Below are 19983 nucleotides of genomic sequence, written 5' to 3' on the forward strand. Positions count from 1 at the left end.
GTCCAACGAGGCTGCCATAGAGACAAAGGGGTGAATTTTCCCCCACCTCCCCTGGTTGGATGCTTGGGCATCATAGGATCGAGAACGATAGACCAAGCAGAACTGAGTTGGGTGTGTTTGGCTGATGTTAGAAGCAGTGGTGGGGGCCCGAGGGCCACATTTAGCCTCCCGGTGCTCTCTATCTGGCCCCCAGGACTCTCTCCAGGCCACACATGCCTAATCATTGAGCAGCTGGTTGTTACAGAATACAAGAAACAGCAGCAGGAACATTTAGCCACCAGGGGGCACTGCTGTATTTCGGATACCCCCCCCACACACACACCTGGGCTGATCATTTCTCTCCATGAGGACTATATTGTTTGTTTTCCCCGTTGGTTAACAATATCACAAAATAATACAAATACAGAACTTGATATGAGCTCTCTGAGCTACTGATTTGGAATCTACTGTTCATGGCAAGACTGAGTGTAACTAAGAATTGTTAGTAATAGGGTATGGTAATAAGGTAATTGGCACATGCTGAGAAGCACACTGATAAACTTAGAATGGCACAAGTTATAAAACGAAAGGAATCCTTTGCAGCACAGTGGCCTATCTTCATTATGCATATAGTGAAGAGCAACTATAAAATTGATTTATTATTTGAGTTATCCTTTCCAGACCTCTGGAATCTAGTTGTGCAGATCTACTTTTCTGGTATGTGCCGGAGTCTGGAGGCCTCCTAGATTTTTCATCCAATACTGTTGTTTTATTTTATATTATATATATATTCAAATTATCTGCAGAGCAAACACAGGTCCTTTCATACCTCCTCCGCTCCACTGAAAAAAGAAAAACTCAGCACACCACTCCAGACAAAATTCTGCTCTGAGATTCTTCATGCATCCGTGCACCCAGCCCTGGGTACATGGGGTGTCGCTGGTGGAAAGCCACTGTCCCCACAGAGAAAGCAAGTTTGAAGTGATTGTACTAGGTGTCCATGGTTACAGCAAGATTCTTTTCCTATGGCACTTTACTGATACGCTGAAAAAGCATCTTGATATGGCCAAAGATATCATCATATCAAGACTGCCGCAAGGGGAGGGGTTGACACTGTGCGCTGCTCCTCACTGTAGACGTCTGCATTCGGTAGCGCAAGGTGGGGAGATGCTGCAACTTCTTCTACTGCTTTCTTGACTGCATTTAAATCCCACCTTTTTCTTTGTGGAGCTCAAGTACATGGTCCTCTCCCTCCTCATTCAATCCCTACAACCAGGGCTGTCTTACCCATAGGTGCCAGGGGTGCAGAGCACCTGGGTGCTGGGCTCTCAGGGGCGCCAAGCCAAGAGTCCAGGGCCCGAGAGTTGAGTCTGGGGAAGAGCCCACCCATCGGTCGGAGGGCCACGGTGGGCTCTTCTGCGGGCGGCTCTGCGCCGCGAGCTCTGCCCTCCTGCGTGCATGGGACTGGGCAACCTGGGGGGGGGGGGGGCGCTGGGCAGATCTTTGCACCCCAGCGCCGCATATGCTTAAGACAGCCCTGCCTACAACAACCCTGTGAGGCAGGTTAGGCTGAGAGGCAGTGAGTGGCCTTCAAGGTCACCCAGTGAACTTATTGGCTGAGTGTGGATTTGAACCCTGGTCTCCCAGGTCCTAGTCCGACACCCTAACCCCTACTCCACACTGGCTCTCCAGAAGAGAAATGAAAAAGGGGCAGCTATTAGCCACAATGGCTGTGCTCTGCCTCCACAATAGCAGCTCCTGGAAACCACAGGAGCAGAGAGTGCTCTCGTACTTGACTTGTGAGTGTCCCAGGGGTGGCCTCTGTGAGGAAAAGGGTGCTATATTAGATGATCCATTGGCCTGACCCACCAGGCTCTTCTTATGGCCGTGAGCGGTACAGTTCCCAATTCCAGAATTCATTCCAGAAATTCTTCTAGTTAGACCGGAATCCAGGAGGAGCAAAACACATCAAAGGAATGGAATGGGGAGGAGAAGAGTACCGTAATTCTATCACCCACATGCATTTTCCAAGCCTTATTTCTGAGATCTTTTTAAACTTAAGAAGTTGGAATGGATGGAACCTGGGGTTTTCTGCATACCAATGGGGTGCTCCAACACTAATTAACCTACTCTAATTAAATGCACCAGCAGTGTGGATGCCTCCTTTATAGTGCGCCTAAATCTCTTATCCTTATACCCTGAAACAAGAACGGCTGTCCTCCACACCTGGCGACGGTGGCGAGTTCAGGTACTGCTTGGTTTTCTTGGTCCCTGAGGGGAACGTGTGGGAAAGCTTAAAAAATAGATTCAGATATTTACTTGATGTACTTTCCTAAGTATATCACTTAAACAGAGGTATTTATTATGGCCCTGCCCCATAATAAACTTGAATTTGACTTGCTGTAACAAAATGTTGTTTTCCTTTTTATATAGTTTATACTATAATGTATCTTATTCTCTTCTATGTTAAAAAACAACAACATAAGGAGCCAGAAGTTCAGCCTCCTGGCTCTGTGCTGGAAAACAGGAATCCAGGGGGAAATATTTGCCTTGCCTCAACCTTTTTTTCAAAAGCCGCTTCCCACCCAGAGACACTGTGTCTTAAAATATCACTTTTCAAACATATTCTTCCACATTGCGGGGGGGGGGGTCCTCTGCCCATGCTCCAAAGTCCTTTGCTCTTGAAACGAAAACTTTGCCTGTGCATCACTCTGCACGAGCTCAGAGGCATGCGTGCTCAGAAAAGTATGAAAGCGACTGTTTGGCAGGCTTAGGCGGAAAGCTGGTGCGATTTCTCCTCATTTCCTCTGAGGCAGCAGAAGACAGAATCGTCCTTGCTCTCAACTTCCCTGCTTAACAGTGCCAGCCTTCCTCTTGCTTAGCTCTCCACCCACGGCCCTTTCTCCTTCTGTGCCGTCAGCTACCGACCAGCTTGGCTTCACAACACCCCTGTGCGCATTTCCCCTCCAAAGCGCCCTGCTTGTTCCCAACAGCTGTTTAAAATGTCACTGTCTGTCCTCCTGCCTTTCTTGACACAGTCTGCCTGAGCTTTGCAACCGTGATCTTCCGCTGCTCCCTGGCTTGTGGATCTGGACCAAGAGGAACCAGGTGGGGCTGTTTTTTTTTGCAGAATGGATCCAGATCAAGTGGGCAGCTTCACCCACTAAGAAAATTAGCCAGGGACATTAATACAGATTCGTCCCCCTACGGGCTTCTTAACTGGAGAAAAAGCCTTTGGGTCTTAATCCCGGAATGATCAGTGTCTCTCTGAGCATGTTCAAAGTACTTTCTGCTCATTGGGTAAACTGCAACAATCCTGTGTGTGCTCTGGGAAGGGCTTTTGGGACAGAGGGATATTGCTGGCCGTTGACTTGAGAGCTCCGGCATCCATCATTTTATAACTCAGTAAAGGTAAAGGTACCCCTGCCCGTACGGGCCAGTCTTGACAGACTCTAGGATTGTGCGCCCATCTCACTCAAAGAGGCCGGGGGCCAGCGCTGTCCGAAGACACTTCCGGGTCACGTGGCCAGTGTGACATCGCTGCTCTGGCGAGCCAGAGCCGCACACGGAAACGCCGTTTACCTTCCCGCTAGTAAGCGGTCCCTATTTATCTACTTGCACCCGAGGGTGCTTTCGAACTGCTAGGTTGGCAGGCGCTGGGACCGAGCAACGGGAGCGCACCCCGCCGCGGGGATTCAAACCGCCGACCTTTCGATCGGCAAGCCCTAGGCGCTGAGGCTTTAACCCACAGCGCCACCCGCGTCCCCTTATAACTCAGAAGTAGTTAAATTAATCTCCCAGGAATGCCAGAATGCAGGAACCAAGGAATCACAGCCAGGTGGGGTAGGAGTCAGCCTCACAATGCTTTTGACCTGAACAGGAGCTAAGAGGAAGGATGAAGCAACACTTTGTGCCCTTCCATCTCTATTGACCCTTTGACCCTACATTGGAAGGATAATTAGGGTTTTACGTTTGTGACCTCACCCTTTAAGCGGGACGGCCAGGATATGTTCTTTAGAGGTGTGTATTTTGAACTTGCAGGTCTTGTTTTACTGCTCATTAAAAATGTTTCCTGTTACTTTTATTTTTCAAGACTGTTCAATGGGGAAAAGTGACAAATAAATATGAATATAATATTGATATTAATATTAGAAAGAAATGATAAAAGTACAAGCTGGCTATCAAATATTTTTGACTCTCCTCCCTCCTGAGTCAGTATTTTTGTTCCTTGTTGTCTGAGATGCTAGAATGAGGGTGGCAGAGAGGTGGCTTAAATATGTTATGAACTTGTAGAACTCTAGACAGCATATACCGAATTTGCTTGGGACTGACACGGAGGCTGCGCAAATCCAAAGCAAACAGAAACCCTTAGACTCCAGCACTGTCTCTCCTCCAGGTGAAAACAGGCCCTATAAGAGAATATGAAAAACTCTGAGCTGCGTTTAAGGCAAGAGGCGTGGAGCACATTGTTGGCTGTTTACAAACACGGGCACACAAATAAGCAAACAAACGCAGTAGTTCTTTTGTTCAGTATTATGTGTACATTATTTTATATCTATCTATCTCTATTGGTCCATACAGGACTTTATAGCACAGAAAAGCTTTAACGGTTGGCATTCACCACCCAACAAGTTGTGCGTTTGGCCACAGGGGGCGACATTGTGCTTGTACCACGATTGGAAGAGAGAGACGAGTGCAAAGGCAACTGAAAGAAATTCAGGGGGGGGACCTGTGATTTGCTATTAAGGAAACAACGTCGGTTTAGAGCATGGAGGGCTGCCTATCAGACAGAGGGCATTATTGGGACTGGGAGAAGAAAGCATGTGGGGCAGTGGCGGGGGGTGGGGGGGGCAGATTCACAGCAGGAAATATACCCTGGATACTGACTCCCTTCTCCACAGCTCAGAATACTGAAATTCAAAAAACCTGGTGGCTGGAATTGACGGTAGGCAGGAAAGTGGGTGGTCTTATCTTCCCTCACCGGCAGCACAGCTGTCGCTATTGGCTGAGCTTCTCTGCTGTCACGGAATGTTCATAAACATTCCAGCGCAGCAGGCCAGCCAGTGCTCTGCCCCAGTTACCAAGGCGGAAGTGGAAGAGGATTGCGGAAGCAGGGTTTGCAAAAAAAACACCACAACCCCAGTTTTTGGGAGGGAAGGTTAATGTGGGGCCCTGGCATGTCCTTCTCAAAGAGTCCCTCCAGCAAAATTAAGTGCTCACTGCTGTGAGAGAAGGAAGAGGTTATTCTGGCTGGCTGGTCTTGAGCTGGGACAGTTGTGGGAAGAAAGGCAGGCAGGCAAGGGAATTGGGGAGGCTGGGATCCAATCGGAAGAGGAGTAGAGCAGGGACACACATCCCCACCTGAACTGACTTTTATCAGTGGAAAAAACCACAAGGCGGTGGCACATGCCACCTGAACAACCAACACCTCAGCGGCACAGGGTGTGCCGTATGACTGGGAGCAAAAGTGCGAGGAAGAGGGAACATTGCACAGGTGCTCCTTCAGGAGAGCTGAGAGTGTGCTTGGATTGGGCCTCAGGCCTTGAGCGGTGGGGGTCCCACCTTCCTGAAGCCTCCCTGTGCCTGCTGAGAGAGTGGGGGTGTCATTTCAGCACCCCCCGGAACAGCGCTTAAGGATGGAAGGGGCTGAGTTCAAGTGTTACTCCGAAGTACTATTGCTTTGTCGACACTACTAAACCGCAGGAAGGAACAAGAGAATACATTCGTTGTTGCCGGCAACCCTGGGGGCTTTGCCACTGCCTGCCTCCCTCGGTTATCAAAGTCGTTTTACAGACGTGGGTCGGTATCGGGAGCCCCATTTGGCAGGAAACTGAGGCACGTGGAAAGCTGGGAGAGGCAGGAGAGCCTCTCGCTCTCCTCGACTGTCCCAAATGAGCGCAGCGTCAAGGACCGCACTTGGTCTGCACCAGACATTTCAATCCGTTTCAAACTGGACCGACAGCCATGGAATCAATGTTTCTTGCGGGGAGGTTGCTGGGCGCCCTCTTTTGGCCCAAAGGACATCAAACTGAGTGCCAAGAGGCAAGAGGGTTGAACCACTGCATTGAAGGCTTGGGCCCTATAGAGCTGGCCAGGCCTTGGGGAGCTTAGGTAACGGTAAAGGGACCCCTGACCATTAGGTCTAGTTGCAGACGACTCTGGGGTTGCGGTGCTCATCTCGCTTTATTGGCCGAGGGAGCCGGCCTACAGCTTCTGGGTCATGTGGCCAGCATGACTAAGCCGCTTCTAGCAAACCAGAGAAGCGCAAGGAAACGCCGTTTACCTTCCCGCCGGAGTGGTACCTATTTATCTACTTGCACTTTTTGATGTGCTTTCGAACTGCTAGGTTGGCAGGAGCAGGGACCAAGCAACGGGAGCTCACCCCATCACGGGGATTCGAACCGCCAACCTTCTGATCAGCAAGTCCTAGGTTCTGTGGTTTAACCCACAGCGCCACCCGCGCTTAGATTGCGTCAAAGATGTGTCTGGGTTCCCTGATGCAGACTGGGTTACAGCTGACAGGCTGCATGGGGGGGGGGGGGCGGCAGGAATCCCAACATTACTCCTGTTGGCCAGATAAATCCTGTTGCCATCCCTGAGCCCTGGCAAGGAACGGAAGAGGAAGAGGTGCCCAAAAAAGTGGTTAGCAACCAGGTACTCCCAACAGTAACATACCATTGTTCTGGGAGCTGATGGAGGAAATAGATGCACCTCCTTGTAAGGAAGAACGAAGAGTGTCTCTGAGTTTAATTCAAGGGCAGGGGGCAGGGGGGGGGAGATATCCTGTGTCTCAGGCATCAAATAATTTGGGGGGAGGTTTGCCCTACTGCAGCCTTTGCCAACATATTTTTTTTGGTCCCCATATGCTCTAGACTACAACTTCCAGGTTGAAACCAGGTTGGCAAAGGCTGCCTTGGCATTTTTCGGGTGCTTCGGCATTCTGTGGGGCTGGGGGATGATGCCAGTTTAAAGGGGCTTGGATTGGGTTTGGCATTTATCCCAGCTGCAGCAAACTAATTTGAACTTTTCAGGAAAGTCACGCCCCACCTCCAAAAGAACCCAGGTGGGCTGTGATCCCTATGAAGAGAGCCTGGCATCCCACTGCTAGAGCTCTCCCTTGCCCATGCCACCCACTCCAGGAGGTGGCAAAGAGAACATGTGCCCTCTCCGTTTTCAGCTTTCCAGGTCTAAAAACCAGATGTGCGTAGATTCGCCTCCCTGAAATTGGGCATACAGATTCCCACAACCCGCCCAACCAACATCAAGTGTCAACAAGAGAACTGAAATCTCCCCCCCACCCAAAAGAAAAAAAATATTCAAAAGAATATAGATGAAGGTGACCCAGAGAAGAGCATCTGGGGGCTTAAAGTCCTCTTTCCTACTGGGATGGGTCTCTGCTTGCTGAGGACGGGACCCTCAAAGCAGACATCGATCCACAAAACGTATGTTTTCCAAATGCGAATTCACCCTCTAGATTTCATCTCAGAGATGTTGTTGGAGTCACCATGTCAAGCATCAGACTCCATTGCTCTGCCTTTTTTGCAGATCCCAGGCCTCGTCTGTAGGGGCAGGAAGCGAAGGATGCCAACAGTCTCCTGCACGCCTGATGAAGATTTTGGTGGGTCAGCCAAGGAAGCCAACACCCAACTCAACCTTCCCACTCCAAAGAATTTCATTGCAAGCAGATGGGCAAAACTTCCTGGGTCGCCTACTTGCCCTCAGCGACTTCACTCTAAAGGCCCCTCCCCTACACTCTGGCCTCGCGGTGTCGGCTCCGACGTCATGCTTCGTATGTCCAGTTTATAAAGATGGCGGCTACGACATGGAACACCAAAATGAGAGGAAGGAGGAAGACGCAGAAACCCAGCTACGAAGACAGGGTGGGCTCAGAGGCCGGCGAGGAAAGCAGGAAAACGGCATTGTGGAAGGCCCTCCAAGTCCCCATGAGGCAAAGACGAGAAGACTGTAGATTGCCCTGTTCCCATTCCGCCATGTCTTAACTGGCCACCGAGTCCCCTTGGGCGATCAGGCTCTGAAAACTGACCAGCTGCTTCATCTGCTCCGTCTGCATGGAGTGCCTCCGGAGTAGCCTCTTGCCTTTGGGAGAAGTGGGGGCCACCGGGATCAGGCCCTTGTGGGCCGGGGAGGAGGGCTTGCCATTGCCCCGGATGTCGCGGAGGGGAGGGTGGGGGTTGAGGTGGAGTGGGGGCAGGAAGCCCGGCCGGGTGTGGGCAATGTGGTCCAGCAGCAGCGTCCCAGAGCCCCTCCTCTCAAGGAGACCCGGGGCCCGGCGTCGTATCGTGATGGGGGAGACGGCGTTGGGGATGCTTTCCAAACTCTCTCGGGACGAGCTGGCCGGCAGGGTCAACGGGGAGGCGTTGTACTTCCTCCTCTCCACAGAAACGCGGCCCGAATCTGGGGAGCCGGGGATGGACTCGGGGCAGAGGGAATCCAACTCGTAGTGGTCTAAGCAATTCAGCTTGGGGTGGACCAGAGCCCGGGAGCCAGGACTCGGACCGCCGTCTTGGGTTTCGGGCGCCGTATTGCGTCGGGCGAGAGTCTGGTGCAGGTGGCTGAAATGGACTTTCTCTGCCCACGCGGCTTCCAGGCTGGCCAGCTCTTCCCCTGAGGCCTGGTGAGTGGCCATTTTGAGGCAGGACGACTCCTGGCCTTCCATGCTGTGTCTCCGGGACAACGGAGGCCTCTTGGAGAAGCTCAGGCCATTCATCTCAGCCGTCATCCTCTCTTCTGGGGTCCGGGCCTTTTCCTGGTGGGAGGCAGCTAGGACAGAGGGCGCCACCAGGCCCCATGGCTCCGAGTTTAACCTCTTCAGCTGCTTGGGCCGGCCTTTGGGCGGGAGGGTCGGGGCTTTCTCCTCAGCCTCCTTCCCCTTGCCGTGCGGGAGAGGGGAGCAGCTGAGCCGGGTGGCCATGGTGAAGTTGAAAACATCACGCTCCTCTTCCTTCTCGCTGCCGCCGGGGGACTGGGAGGTCCTCACCTCAATGTCTGAGGGGGACATGCACAGAGCGGGCGAACGGCTGTCCTCCACACCTGGTGACGGTGGTGAGTTCAGGTACTGCTTGGTTTTCTTGGTCCCTGAGGGGGACGTGTCTGTGGTGATGATGATGACCTCCTTCCCTTTGGCCTTGCAAGCATCCAGGAGCACCTGCAAGGTCCCCCGGTCCCCCTTGTTGATGGCGTACACCAAAGCCGACGCCCCGGAGTAATCCTTGGCGCTGGGCTCTGCCCCGTGCGCCAACAAAATGGAAGCCACCTCAGCCCCAGCCCCGTCGGCGCAGGCGTGCATCAGGGCGGACTTCCCCATCTTGTCAGGGATGTTGGGGTCGGCCCCGTTCTCCAGGAGGTACCTCACCATGCGGGACTTGTTCTGAGGGTCCTCGTAGGGGGCCACGCAGGCCGCAATGAGGGGGGTCTCGCCCTGGATGTTGCCCTCATTGATGTAGGCCCCGCCCTCTAGCAGCAGGCGGGTGAGGCGGAACTTGCCCTGCCAGACGGCCTTCAGCAGGGCACTCCCCTCGGGGTGGACCATGGTGGTGGCAGGCGGTTCCGCAGGCATTGGGCAGAGGCAAGGAGATCACGAGATGGAGGAGGACATCTCAGGGCACGCCATGACCTGGAATGGGAGACAAAGCGAGGGAAACCAGAGCGTGAGGACTGCTCTATTGTGGAGCAATATTATGGGTTTCTGAAGGTCTGTCCAAAAGCATTCCCTCTAACATTTCTCTGATGAAATAAGGGGCTTCCTATTCAATAATAATAATACAGTGGTACCTCAGTTTTTGATCATCTCGGAAACTGAACGTTTTGGTTTTCAAATGCTGATAAGCCAGAAGTAAATGTTTCCGAACGTGCCTCAGAAATTGAACGGCTTCTGTTGCATGTTTTTCAATTTTCTCCACCGACTTTGCTGACCGCCCTTTGGGCCTTGGTTGTCTAACGTTTCGGAAGTCGAACGGTCTTCTGGAACAGATTACGTTCGACAACTGTGGTACCACTGTAATAATATTTATACCCTGCCTATCTGACTGGGTTGCCCCAGCCACCAACATATATAAAAACATACTGAAACACTGAAAAACGTCCCTATACAGAGCTGCCTTCAGACGTCTTCTAAAGGTTGCGTCGTTACTTATCTCCTTGTTTCGGGGGTCGCATGACTTCATACGCTCCAACATTTCTCCGATGGAAATAGGAACATCCTAAGGAAAAGCAGGTCATTCCGGGATCAAATCAGAAACCAGAACGGCTGCTGTAAATCCTGGTCAGTCCCCTGAAAAATAGGGGCGCTTGGAGGGTCTGCAAAAGAAAGTAATCAGGGGAGGAGGAGGAGCAAAAATAGACCCAGGGAAAGGAAGAGGTGGGGCCTGGAAAAAAATACCAGCATTAGGGAAAAGTAGGGATAGGAAATAATGAGTGGGGTTCAGGAACGGAAAGAGAGCGCAGGAGACAAGTTAGGCCTGAGCAGGGGGCCGTGTTCCTGACAATTACGGACAGCTTTCCCAAGATCTGAATTTGCTGGATCAAAGCACAGCACTTTGCAAGCTCCTTCGACAACCTTGCTAGCATCTCCTCTGCTCCTTTTGCAAGCTTCTGTCAGTTGAAATTAAAAGAAGCTTTCTTGGGGTCTGAATTTGCTGGGTCAAACCTCAGCACTTTGCAAGCCTCTCTGCCCCTCTGACAACCTCGCAAGAGACCACTCACTGCTCCTTTGCAAGTTTCTGTCAGGGGAACTCTGGCAATGCCATGCATGTTTAGGCAGCTCAGGCGTTAAACCTTGCAAGGAGACAGCTTGAGGCCTTAAGATCCAAGGTAGGTTCAGCAGCCGATTCTTCTTTGGGATGCTTCCCAGCATCTCTGTGACTTTTCTAGAGGTGGCCAGTGGTAAGCGGAGTGGGGGAAGGACCTCCCGTCTCTTAGGCAGGCTGTGCCAGCTTTGCTGCCCCCGCTGAGGCGCGGCCCCTGCCAGCGCTGGCAGGAGGAGCGTTCAACTCCACATGCTGTTAAAGACACAGACGGGCACAATTGGCCGGTCCTTCCGGGCGCAGCATCCAAAACAGCCTGCTGTGACTCAGAAACCCTTCCGCAGGAGCCAGAAGGGAAAAGGGTAATTAATTCTCATTCTTGAGATTTGCTGCCCATGACTCTAAATGCTAGGAAACTCAGGGCAGCTTTTGCAAAGGTTAGTTGACTTTGCGGGAAGCGTCACTTGGGCAGGGTCTTTTTTCCCTTGCGCAAACCAGGTTATTTGTGTGAACTGTATTAGGTTCTTCCTGAAGGCAACCTTTGCCCTCGGATCCACGCTCGACCCTCTAGTTTTCTGCCAGCTTTGTTGATTTATTGATTGATTAATGAATCTATACATCCCTCAATATGTCATGTTCTGTAAGCCAGCCTTTGTCAACATGGCCCCCTCCAGCTGTTTGGGACGAAACACGGCCATCACAGATAATATACCTTTCTGTGAATTTGTCCAGCGCTCTTTTAAAGCCATCCCAGTTGGTGGCCATTGCTGCCTCCTGTGGGAGGGAGTTCCATAGTTTAACTCTGTGCCATGTGAAGAACTTTATCTCTCCTGAATCTGGTGTTGCAAGAGGGGGAGAAAAACTTCTCACTAGCCACTTTCTCCCTGCCATAAATAATTTTAGAATCTCCTATCATGTCACCTTTTCTCTCAGCTAAACAAAGTCTCAAAAGCTGCAACTTTTCCACTTAGGGGAGTCACTTGGCAGAATTTTGGCTTTCCCCCCCATTTATCTTTTTAGCCTGCAATTTCTTCTTGCGCAGGGGAAACCAGGAGTAGGCCTCAGCAAGGCTACAGTCCTCAGCAGGGTGGAACTGCCACCCCCCACCCCTCCACTTCCTGTGTCTCTTGGAAGGAGGGGAAAGTGGGGTAAGGCAGCCGGGTTGTTTGAGGCCAGCTCGCTAATTTAGAATCCTTTTGCGCTTCCTTTAAAAACAAAAGCCGCTTCAATGAAACTTTGCTTTGGAGCAAGTGGCTTCTGGATGGCTGAGCAAATCCGCACTCTGGCTCATAAATCCCACTTCTGACTACCGGCCGTGGCTAATTTAGTGTGGCAGGCAAATCGCCTCCTGCCCACAAATCATGGGAGGCCATGCACAGCGCCACCAGTTAACCCCCAGAGTTAGTTAGGACTGATCGAATAGGAAGGCTTGGAATGAGCCCAGCTGATGAACTAGGAACTTAAGATACTGCATCGTTCAGTCTCAGGAGAACACCAGCCCTACCTGGGACGCGGGTGGCGCTGTGGTCTAAACCACAGAGCCCAGGGCTTGCTGATCAGAAGGTCGGCAGTTCGAATGCCCGCGACGGGGTGAGCTCCCATTGTTCAGTCCCGGCTCCTGTCCACCTAGCAGTTCGAAAGCACGTCAAGTGCAAGTAGATAAATAGGTACCGCTCTGGTGGGAAGGTAAAATGGCGTTTCCGTGCGCTGCTCTGGTTTGCCAGAAGCGGCTTAGTCATGCTGGCCACATGACCTGGAAGCTGTCTGCGGACAAACGCCGGCTCCCAGATGAGCGCGCAACCCCAGAGTCGTCTGCGACTGGACCTAACAGTCAGGGGTACTTTTACCTTTACCTGGAGATGCCAGGGATCAAACATGAGACCTTTGGAATGCAAAGCAGGGGCTCCAGAGCTGAGCGATGGCCCTTTCCCTAAAAAATTAAAACAAAACAAAACACTCTCCTATGAGGGAAGGTTGCAGCATTTGGGACTTTTTAGAAAAGGTGAGCGGGATGGTAGAAGTATATCCAGTTTTGCAAGGCATGGATAAAGTAGATAGGGCAAAGTTTTCCTCCCTCTTCCTTGTAGCACTAGGACTCCTGGCTATCCAGTGGAGCTGAACATGGGAAGATTCAGGACAGAGAAAATTCAGTGCAGAGTCAAACCACGGAACTCACTCCTGTGATGGAACTCGCTCACCTCCCTAGATGGCTTTAAAAGAGGGTCAGACAAATTCATGGAGACTATCCGTGGCTGTACTCTGTTTCCACAGACGCCAGATGCTAGCTTGGCAATTGGCAGTGGGCTCAAACCACCAACCTTGTGGTTAACAGCTAGACGCACTGACCCCTTGTGCTATTGGAGGCTGCTATAATTAAATAGGAACATAAGAAGAGCCGGATGGATCAGGCCAAAGGGGGACTGTCTAGTCCTGTTGGCACAGCAGCTAACTAGAGGCCCCGAAGGGAAACCCCCAAATGGGAGTCCCCCACAGATCCCCACATTGGTCACAACTGGACCCGTGCCAGTCGCAAAACGCACCCGGCCAATTTCTTAATACTATTTGCAACTCCCTCCTTAGAGAAGCCAGACTGGCCGCTGGCTGGTGAAGACTATTTTATTCTGACAAGCCTTCGGAAACTGTCTGTACTCTTCTTCATTTTTAACTTATAGCAGTGCTGTGCTGTTTTTACTATTTGCATTTTAATAGATTTGTTTTTATGTCATTTTCATTCTACCATATCTTAATTGCTTTTCAACTATTATACTTCATATGCTTTTAGATTTCTGGGTTTTTCCAGTGTTTGTGAGTCCTGGTTCTGGGGGAAAGGCAGGATATAAATAAAATAATTATAATTATCCCGCAGAGTGGGGAATAGTACCTCCACAGAGAGTTGCCAACTGTTCAAATGACCAGTGTTTCTCTGCACTTAACCACAGTACAGTGGTACCTCGGGTTAAGAACTTAATTCGTTCTGGAGGTCCGTTCTTAACCTGAAACAGTTCTTAACCTGAGGTACCATTTTAACTAATGGGGCCTCCTGCTGCCGCCACGGCGTGATTTCTGTTCTCATCCTGAAGCAAAGTTCTTAACCCAAGGTACTATTTCTGGGTTAGCAGAGTCTGTAACCTGAAGCGTCTGTAACCTGAGGTACCACTGTATATTCTGCAGTGATGAGTACGTGAGGACATTTGACACAAGCCGCAGTAGCAAGCTGGGTGGGGGGGGGGCTAAAAAGTTGGCAATAGCACATCCTGCAGGTTGAGGTCAGGGGACACACAAAATTCCTTTGTTCTCAGACACCCCAACCTTTTCCTTTCTTCTTTTAAGGTGTGACCCAGCAGCCCCACCCAGCCCTTGCCTCACTGCCTAGGAAGACCTTTGCTCACGAGATTGTTCACTAACTCCAGGTCACAGAATAATTTTAGGGAGCCACAAGGAGGGCACCTGGGCTGATGGGTGGGGAACTAACTGCTTGCTGACCCTATAACAGGACCTGGCTCAGGACAGTATTTTAAATAGAGAGGGAGGCCAGCCGGTGCCCCAGAACTGCGGTTCATGTGGTTCATTTCCTCTTTGCAGCCAGCAATGCGAGGTTTTCTGGAAAGCATTTGAATGTCATACACAAATGCAGCTAATTTACACTGGGAAATTTTTCTGTCACCCTGGAGGGTGATCTAATTTCGACCTGTTTGTTTTGCTTGCATTTAGCAATCAAATCTAAAAATGTCAACACGGCCGAGCTTGCCTGATAGCGTATCTGAGGCTAGCATACACTTGCTCACAGAAACATATAATCATAGAATTGGAAGGTCCCCGGAAGGGGTCATCTAGTCCAACCCCCCCTTGCAGCAGCGTTGACAATGAACTTACGAAATGGAAAAGCTGTCCGCAGAAAAGAAAAGCAATCCTCGCTGTTTGCAGGACATACAACCCTTGGGCCCCTTAAATAAGAATTTAATGATTATTTTGTTATTTCTGTGCTGCTCACCTGACGGGGTTGCCCCAGCCACTCTGGGCGGCTTCCAGCAAAATATGAAAACACAATGAAGCATCAAACATTAAAATCTTCCCTATATACAAGCCCCAAAGCTCAGCTCTTGGATTGCAATGCAAAGCTCAGGTCAAGCTATTTAAGGTGACCGGGGACCACCTGCACTTCCCAGCAATTGACAGAATGACGAATGACTACCCTTGTCCTTGCAGATTCCCAGCTCTCTCTCCCCCTCCCCACTCTCACCGCTCTCTATATCATTTCTCCAGTCCCTCTAGGGGCACTCGAATGAAATCTACAAGAGCCATATATCAAATATTAGCAAAATCCTTATGTCATGCTGGGGGTGTAATAAGGCATACAGTTCCATCTTGGGTTTCCCAGCAAGATGCGTAATTTATCCTCAACAAGCCTGGCTCCAAATTAATGGCAAATCTGATACTAAAGCCCTTCGCCTTGTCTTCCTCCACCCAGATTCCCCTCCTCCCCGGAGACCTGGACATATTTATCAAAGCCGGGAGAAGCTCTCAAGAGAGCTCTCCGCTGGAATCGCAGATCCACTCAAAACAGCAAACGTTTGATCCCCATTGCTGGGCAAACTGACTTTATTGAGAGAGAGAGATATTTCATTAATGCCAAGTGGGTGGGCAGGAGGCAGACTCATCTTTTGAAATTATTATTATTATTTTTAAAAGATCAAAAACTGGAATAACTAAATAATCTCTCTCTCTTTCTCTCTCTCTCTCACACACACACACTAACACACACTTTATTTTTAGCATTGCATCTTCTTGATTCTTAGGAGGGCGTTAAATATAAAGAGCAAGGAGGTGGCATTTATTTGGCAGAGGGGTAATATCTACCTCTTTGCCCAGGGTCCCTCAGCAAGATTCTGTGCAGAGACAGATGGAGAGGGAGTCCTGTTTCTGTTTCAAATTTCAGGCCTGGATGTTTGGGGATGTGGAGACAAAAGAGATTGCTCAAAATTAGTGAGAGTTGTGGGGGGTTGCTTCCACTTTGGTTACATAACAGTCAGTAGGGAAGTGAGCCCAAAGCCAGCCTTAATGAGCGAATGGATTCGTTGTGGTTTTCAGAAGCAAGGCAGAAAGGGTGCCTTTGCATAGCCAAGATATCAGTAATATTCCCCCCCACCCCAGTCTTCCTGAACAGGTGTTGTGGGGGTGATGTGAAACGAAAGGAGGCGTAAGGCATGACTGGATTGGAAGACTTTTATTTTTTAAAACCCGCTAGAAATAGCCCCACTTCTGAACTGGGAAATCAGGAAAGGATGGAGGTAGCTCTGAAGCTTGCCCAGTCCACACGCAAAGCGAGGGTGCATTTTGCTTCAGGATGTCACTGGCAAATTTAGAGTCTGTTAAACCTGCAAGGAAGAAGGTGGGAGAATCTGACGCTACTGGGGTCCCTCCTTTTCTTTCCGTGTCTTCGAGACCCCCGTGTTTTTAGCATTTGGAGATTGGGGGTGGGTGGGGGAAAGGAGGGAATCACCCCCCTGATTTTGGTAGGGATTTTCTTCAAGGAAACCAGGGACCTGGTTCCTTCAAATATACAGCAGTCTGAGGTCTCTCCCCCCCCAACATCCTAAATTAAAGGAAGCCCCCCCCTCCAAAAAAAGATATTCTGATTTTGTCACACTTTCGACCCCCATGGAAAAGCAACACGCTTTTGTCACACTTTCAACCCAGATGCCAAAATTACATGATTTTCTTACACTTTCAGCCCTGGCGCAAAATAACACCGGGCAGTTCACCCCACCCCACCCTGACTCTCTTAATGCTCACGAGCCCCCAAACTCCCTGCCCGCCCTCCTCCCCAACAGATGCCCACCTGGTTGAAGAAAGGTATTTAAAATTAAAATCCTATTTTATTTGGTAAAAAAAACGACGATCAAAGTTTGCATCCCACAGCCCAGGGGAAACGCAGGCACCGCTGCACACCTGCATGGAACCCAAACAGCTCTGCTTGAAAAGGTACCTGGCTGCATCCTCCGGTGGTCTTCTATGTGGTCCACCACCACCCTGGCGGGGGCTGGCGAAGCGAGGCTTCTCACCCGGGCTGCATGCTTCTGCTGCGCTCTCGGGAGGAGGAGGAAGAGAGAGGGGGAGCCACGGAGCAGGGGGGCCCTGGCGATCTCTCCCGTCTCCTCTGCACGCCGAACACGTGTCCTGCTGCTGCTGCTGCTCTCTGGCGCTGTGTTATTTTGGTGCCTGGGAATGATGCTAACCCCCCTCCGCTGCTTCGGGGATGGAGCGAAAGGGCCAATCGTTACCAAGCCATCTCCAAAGATCATCCAGTTCCTTTAAGATTTGGGGGAGGGGGCGCGGCGGAGGCGTCTATCTCTCCATCCATCTATCCTACCAACCAACCATTCTGAGGTTCGCAAGGCTGGATGGCGGGTTCTGCTATTTTTAGCCCCCTTACCTATCAAAAGCAAGGGAGAGGACCACCCCCCCCCATTAAAATATACACTGCACCACATTTTTGGGGTGGGGGTAAGGAGATCGTCTCTTAAAGGCTCGCTGCTAGCCAACATTTATAAATTTGGTTCTGTCTGCCAGGGTTAGTGTGCCCCCCCCCAACCCACCCCTTACAGTAATTTTGGGGCGTTTTCTCCCAAAGATCTTTTTTGCACGTTGTTGGTGAGTCGCAGTACAGGTTTAGGCCAGGTGGCATTAATTCTGCAATAAAAGAGCAGGTCATTTCTTTCTTTGTAGTCTTGACTGTCGGGTCTTACATGTTGGGAAATTAATTATAATAAGCACAGAGGCAGTGTGGTGTAGTGGTTAGAGTGTTGGACTGCTAGGGTCTGGGAGAGACGGGGGTTTGAATTGCCAGTCAGCCATTTAGCTCACTGGGTGTGACCTGGGGGGGGCGGCGGGTCAGTTGCTTCCTCTCAGCCAAGCCTGCCTTACAGGGTGGTTGTTATGACGGTTAAATGAGGAGAAGGAGAACCACCTTGAGGTGGGATATAAATGCAAGAACATTTAAAAATGCAAAACAGAAAAATAAGGCCTCTTTTCCCACAAATCTGAAAGTACACTATAATTTTTTTCAATGACTGCAACATGTCATGTATTTATTTCCTTCTGTCTCCTCCCAAAACCTCTCTTTATTGACTTAGGGAAGATCTTTTTGTATTCTGAACAAAGGGTAAAGTTTATTCTGAATTTGTTAAGTAAGATACCCGATGGCGACAATCAGGTGAAAATCACACGGAGGTTGTCTGATTCTGACAAATTCGTGACAGGCAAAGTTGTGAGATTTGCAGTGGCTGCCCGAAAGCCAAGGAGAAGTTTTACTGGGGTCAATATGGTGAATGGCAAAAAATAATAATTAATTGGATGATTTTAATGCATTGGTTCTTTTAACCTTTTTAATTGTTTTTAAGCGTGTTTGTGTGTTTGTGATGTTTTAATGTAAATATATTTTTGGGTAAATGCTGTTCTTTAATATTGTATTGGATGGTTGAAATAACAATAAAACTGCACAGACTTAGGGCAAAGCCATACCCTACATTTAAAGTGCATCCAATGCACATTTAAAGCACACAATACCCCCCCATGAATCCTGGGAAATGTAGTTTCACCCTCACAGAGCTGGAGTTCCCAGCACCCTAGACAAAGTACAGTTCCCAGTATTCTTTGGGGAAACTCGTGAACTTAAAATGTGCATTGGACGTGCTTTAAATGCATTGGTGTGGATCTGCCCTTAGATTGTAGGTCCATGGGGGTGGGGACAAACACAGAAGAACAAACTGGAAAACTACTGTAAGCTGCTTTGAACCCAAGGGATAAAACAAGATATAACCTATTTCATAAAGTAAAACTTAACTGGATTTGCTCAGATTCATCCTTTACATCTCCCTTTCCTTCCTGTCCCCTCTGCTGCCTCCCAAAGGGTCACCCTTTACATTTCTTATTGATTGAAAACATTTATAACCTTGCAAAAGCTCCCAGAGCACCTTACAATGAAAACAACACAGACTCTGTCCTAACCTCTAAAAAGCCACAACATAAAAGAAAAGTGGGGAGCGGAGGGAAAAGGAAAGCAAGCCAACCCAGAAAGCCAAATGGTTGATGTTACAAGGCTGCAATTTCTTCAGGTCATGTATCTGTTCAAGGTCTAGGTATGAATAATTTTTGTTTTTACTTCTCTGTGCGCTGTAGTTCCGGGTGCTGTATTGTTTTCTTTAAAAAAAGAGAGAGCAAGAACGATGGATACGGTCCTCTCTTTCCTTTTCACAACAACCCTGTGAGGATAGCTGAGAAAGGGTGGTCAGCCTAAGGGCTTTATGGCTGAGATTTGGGCCTGGCCCCTTCTCGGGCTGCCACCCGCTAAACCATTGTGCCTTGGCCAGAACCCTTGGGCAAAACATTCCATGCTGCCTTCCTTAAGAATTAAAACACACAATATTCGAAGCACAATATTATATAACACTAAAAGCAAATAAAAATTGCAGCAATAAGGCAAGTCTTTATAAGTGCTACATTCCCCCGCATACCCAGCAGATATAATTTCCCTCCCACTGGCAAAGTCTGCTCCGATTATTGGGGGTGGGGAGGGGATCTTTCCCTCTTTTCTTAAAACTGCTGAGCAGAGCAGGTGTGGCAGAGTCCCATCCGCCAGGGGAATGCAAACCCACAGCACCAAGCTCTGCTCAGATGCCAGCCTTTCTGTACCATACTCCTGTTTCTGCAGCATCAGAATGTCTATGCATTGAGAGGGTCAATGACCCTTGAGGTCCCTTCCAGTGCTAGCGGCTCCTGGACTGTGGAACGCCCTCCCACCAGATGTCAAGGAAATAAACAAGTATCTGACTTATAGAAGACATCTGAAGGCAGCCCTGTTTAGGGAAGTTTTTAATGTTTGAAGTTTTATTCTGTTTTTAGTGTTCTGTTGGGAGCCACCCAGAGTGGCTGGGGAAATCTCAGCCAAATGGGTGGGGTATAAATAATAATAATAATAATAATAATAATAATAATAATAATAATACAAATTCATGGAGGAGAGGGCTATTGATGGCTACTAGCCAGGATGGCAGGGACACGGGTGGCGCTGTGGGTAAAACCTCAGTGCCTAGGACTTGCCGATCGCATGGTCGGCGGTTCGAATCCCCGCGGCAGGGTGCGCTCCCGTTGCTCGGTCCCAGCGCCTGCCAACCTAGCAGTTCGAAAGCACTCCCAGGTGCAAGTAGATAAATAGGGACCGCTTACTAGCGGGAAGGTAAAC

General features: G+C 49.8%; 1 protein-coding gene across 1 annotated transcript; it reads right to left on the minus strand.

Moving 5' to 3' along the window:
• Window positions 1-6904: 6904 nt before the first annotated feature.
• Window positions 6905-18580, minus strand: ANKRD34A (ankyrin repeat domain 34A). The gene is made up of 2 exons (XM_083417171.1): window positions 16729-18580; window positions 6905-9613 (listed from the first exon to the last, which is right to left on the minus strand). Exon 2 carries the CDS (start codon window positions 9554-9556, stop codon window positions 7976-7978), a length of 1581 nt encoding a protein of 526 aa, XP_083273297.1. The 5' UTR covers window positions 9557-9613; window positions 16729-18580; the 3' UTR covers window positions 6905-7975.
• Window positions 18581-19983: the final 1403 nt, after the last annotated feature.

This window comes from Podarcis tiliguerta (assembly GCF_965153285.1).
Source record: "Podarcis tiliguerta genome assembly, chromosome: 16".
NCBI classification, from domain to species: Eukaryota; Metazoa; Chordata; class Lepidosauria; order Squamata; family Lacertidae; genus Podarcis; species Podarcis tiliguerta.

What these genes read in the sequence shown, in the direction of transcription:
- ANKRD34A (XM_083417171.1), bottom strand. Translation starts at nt 9,556, where the DNA reads ATGCCTGCGGAACCGCCTGCCACCACCATGGTCCACCCCGAGGGGAGT.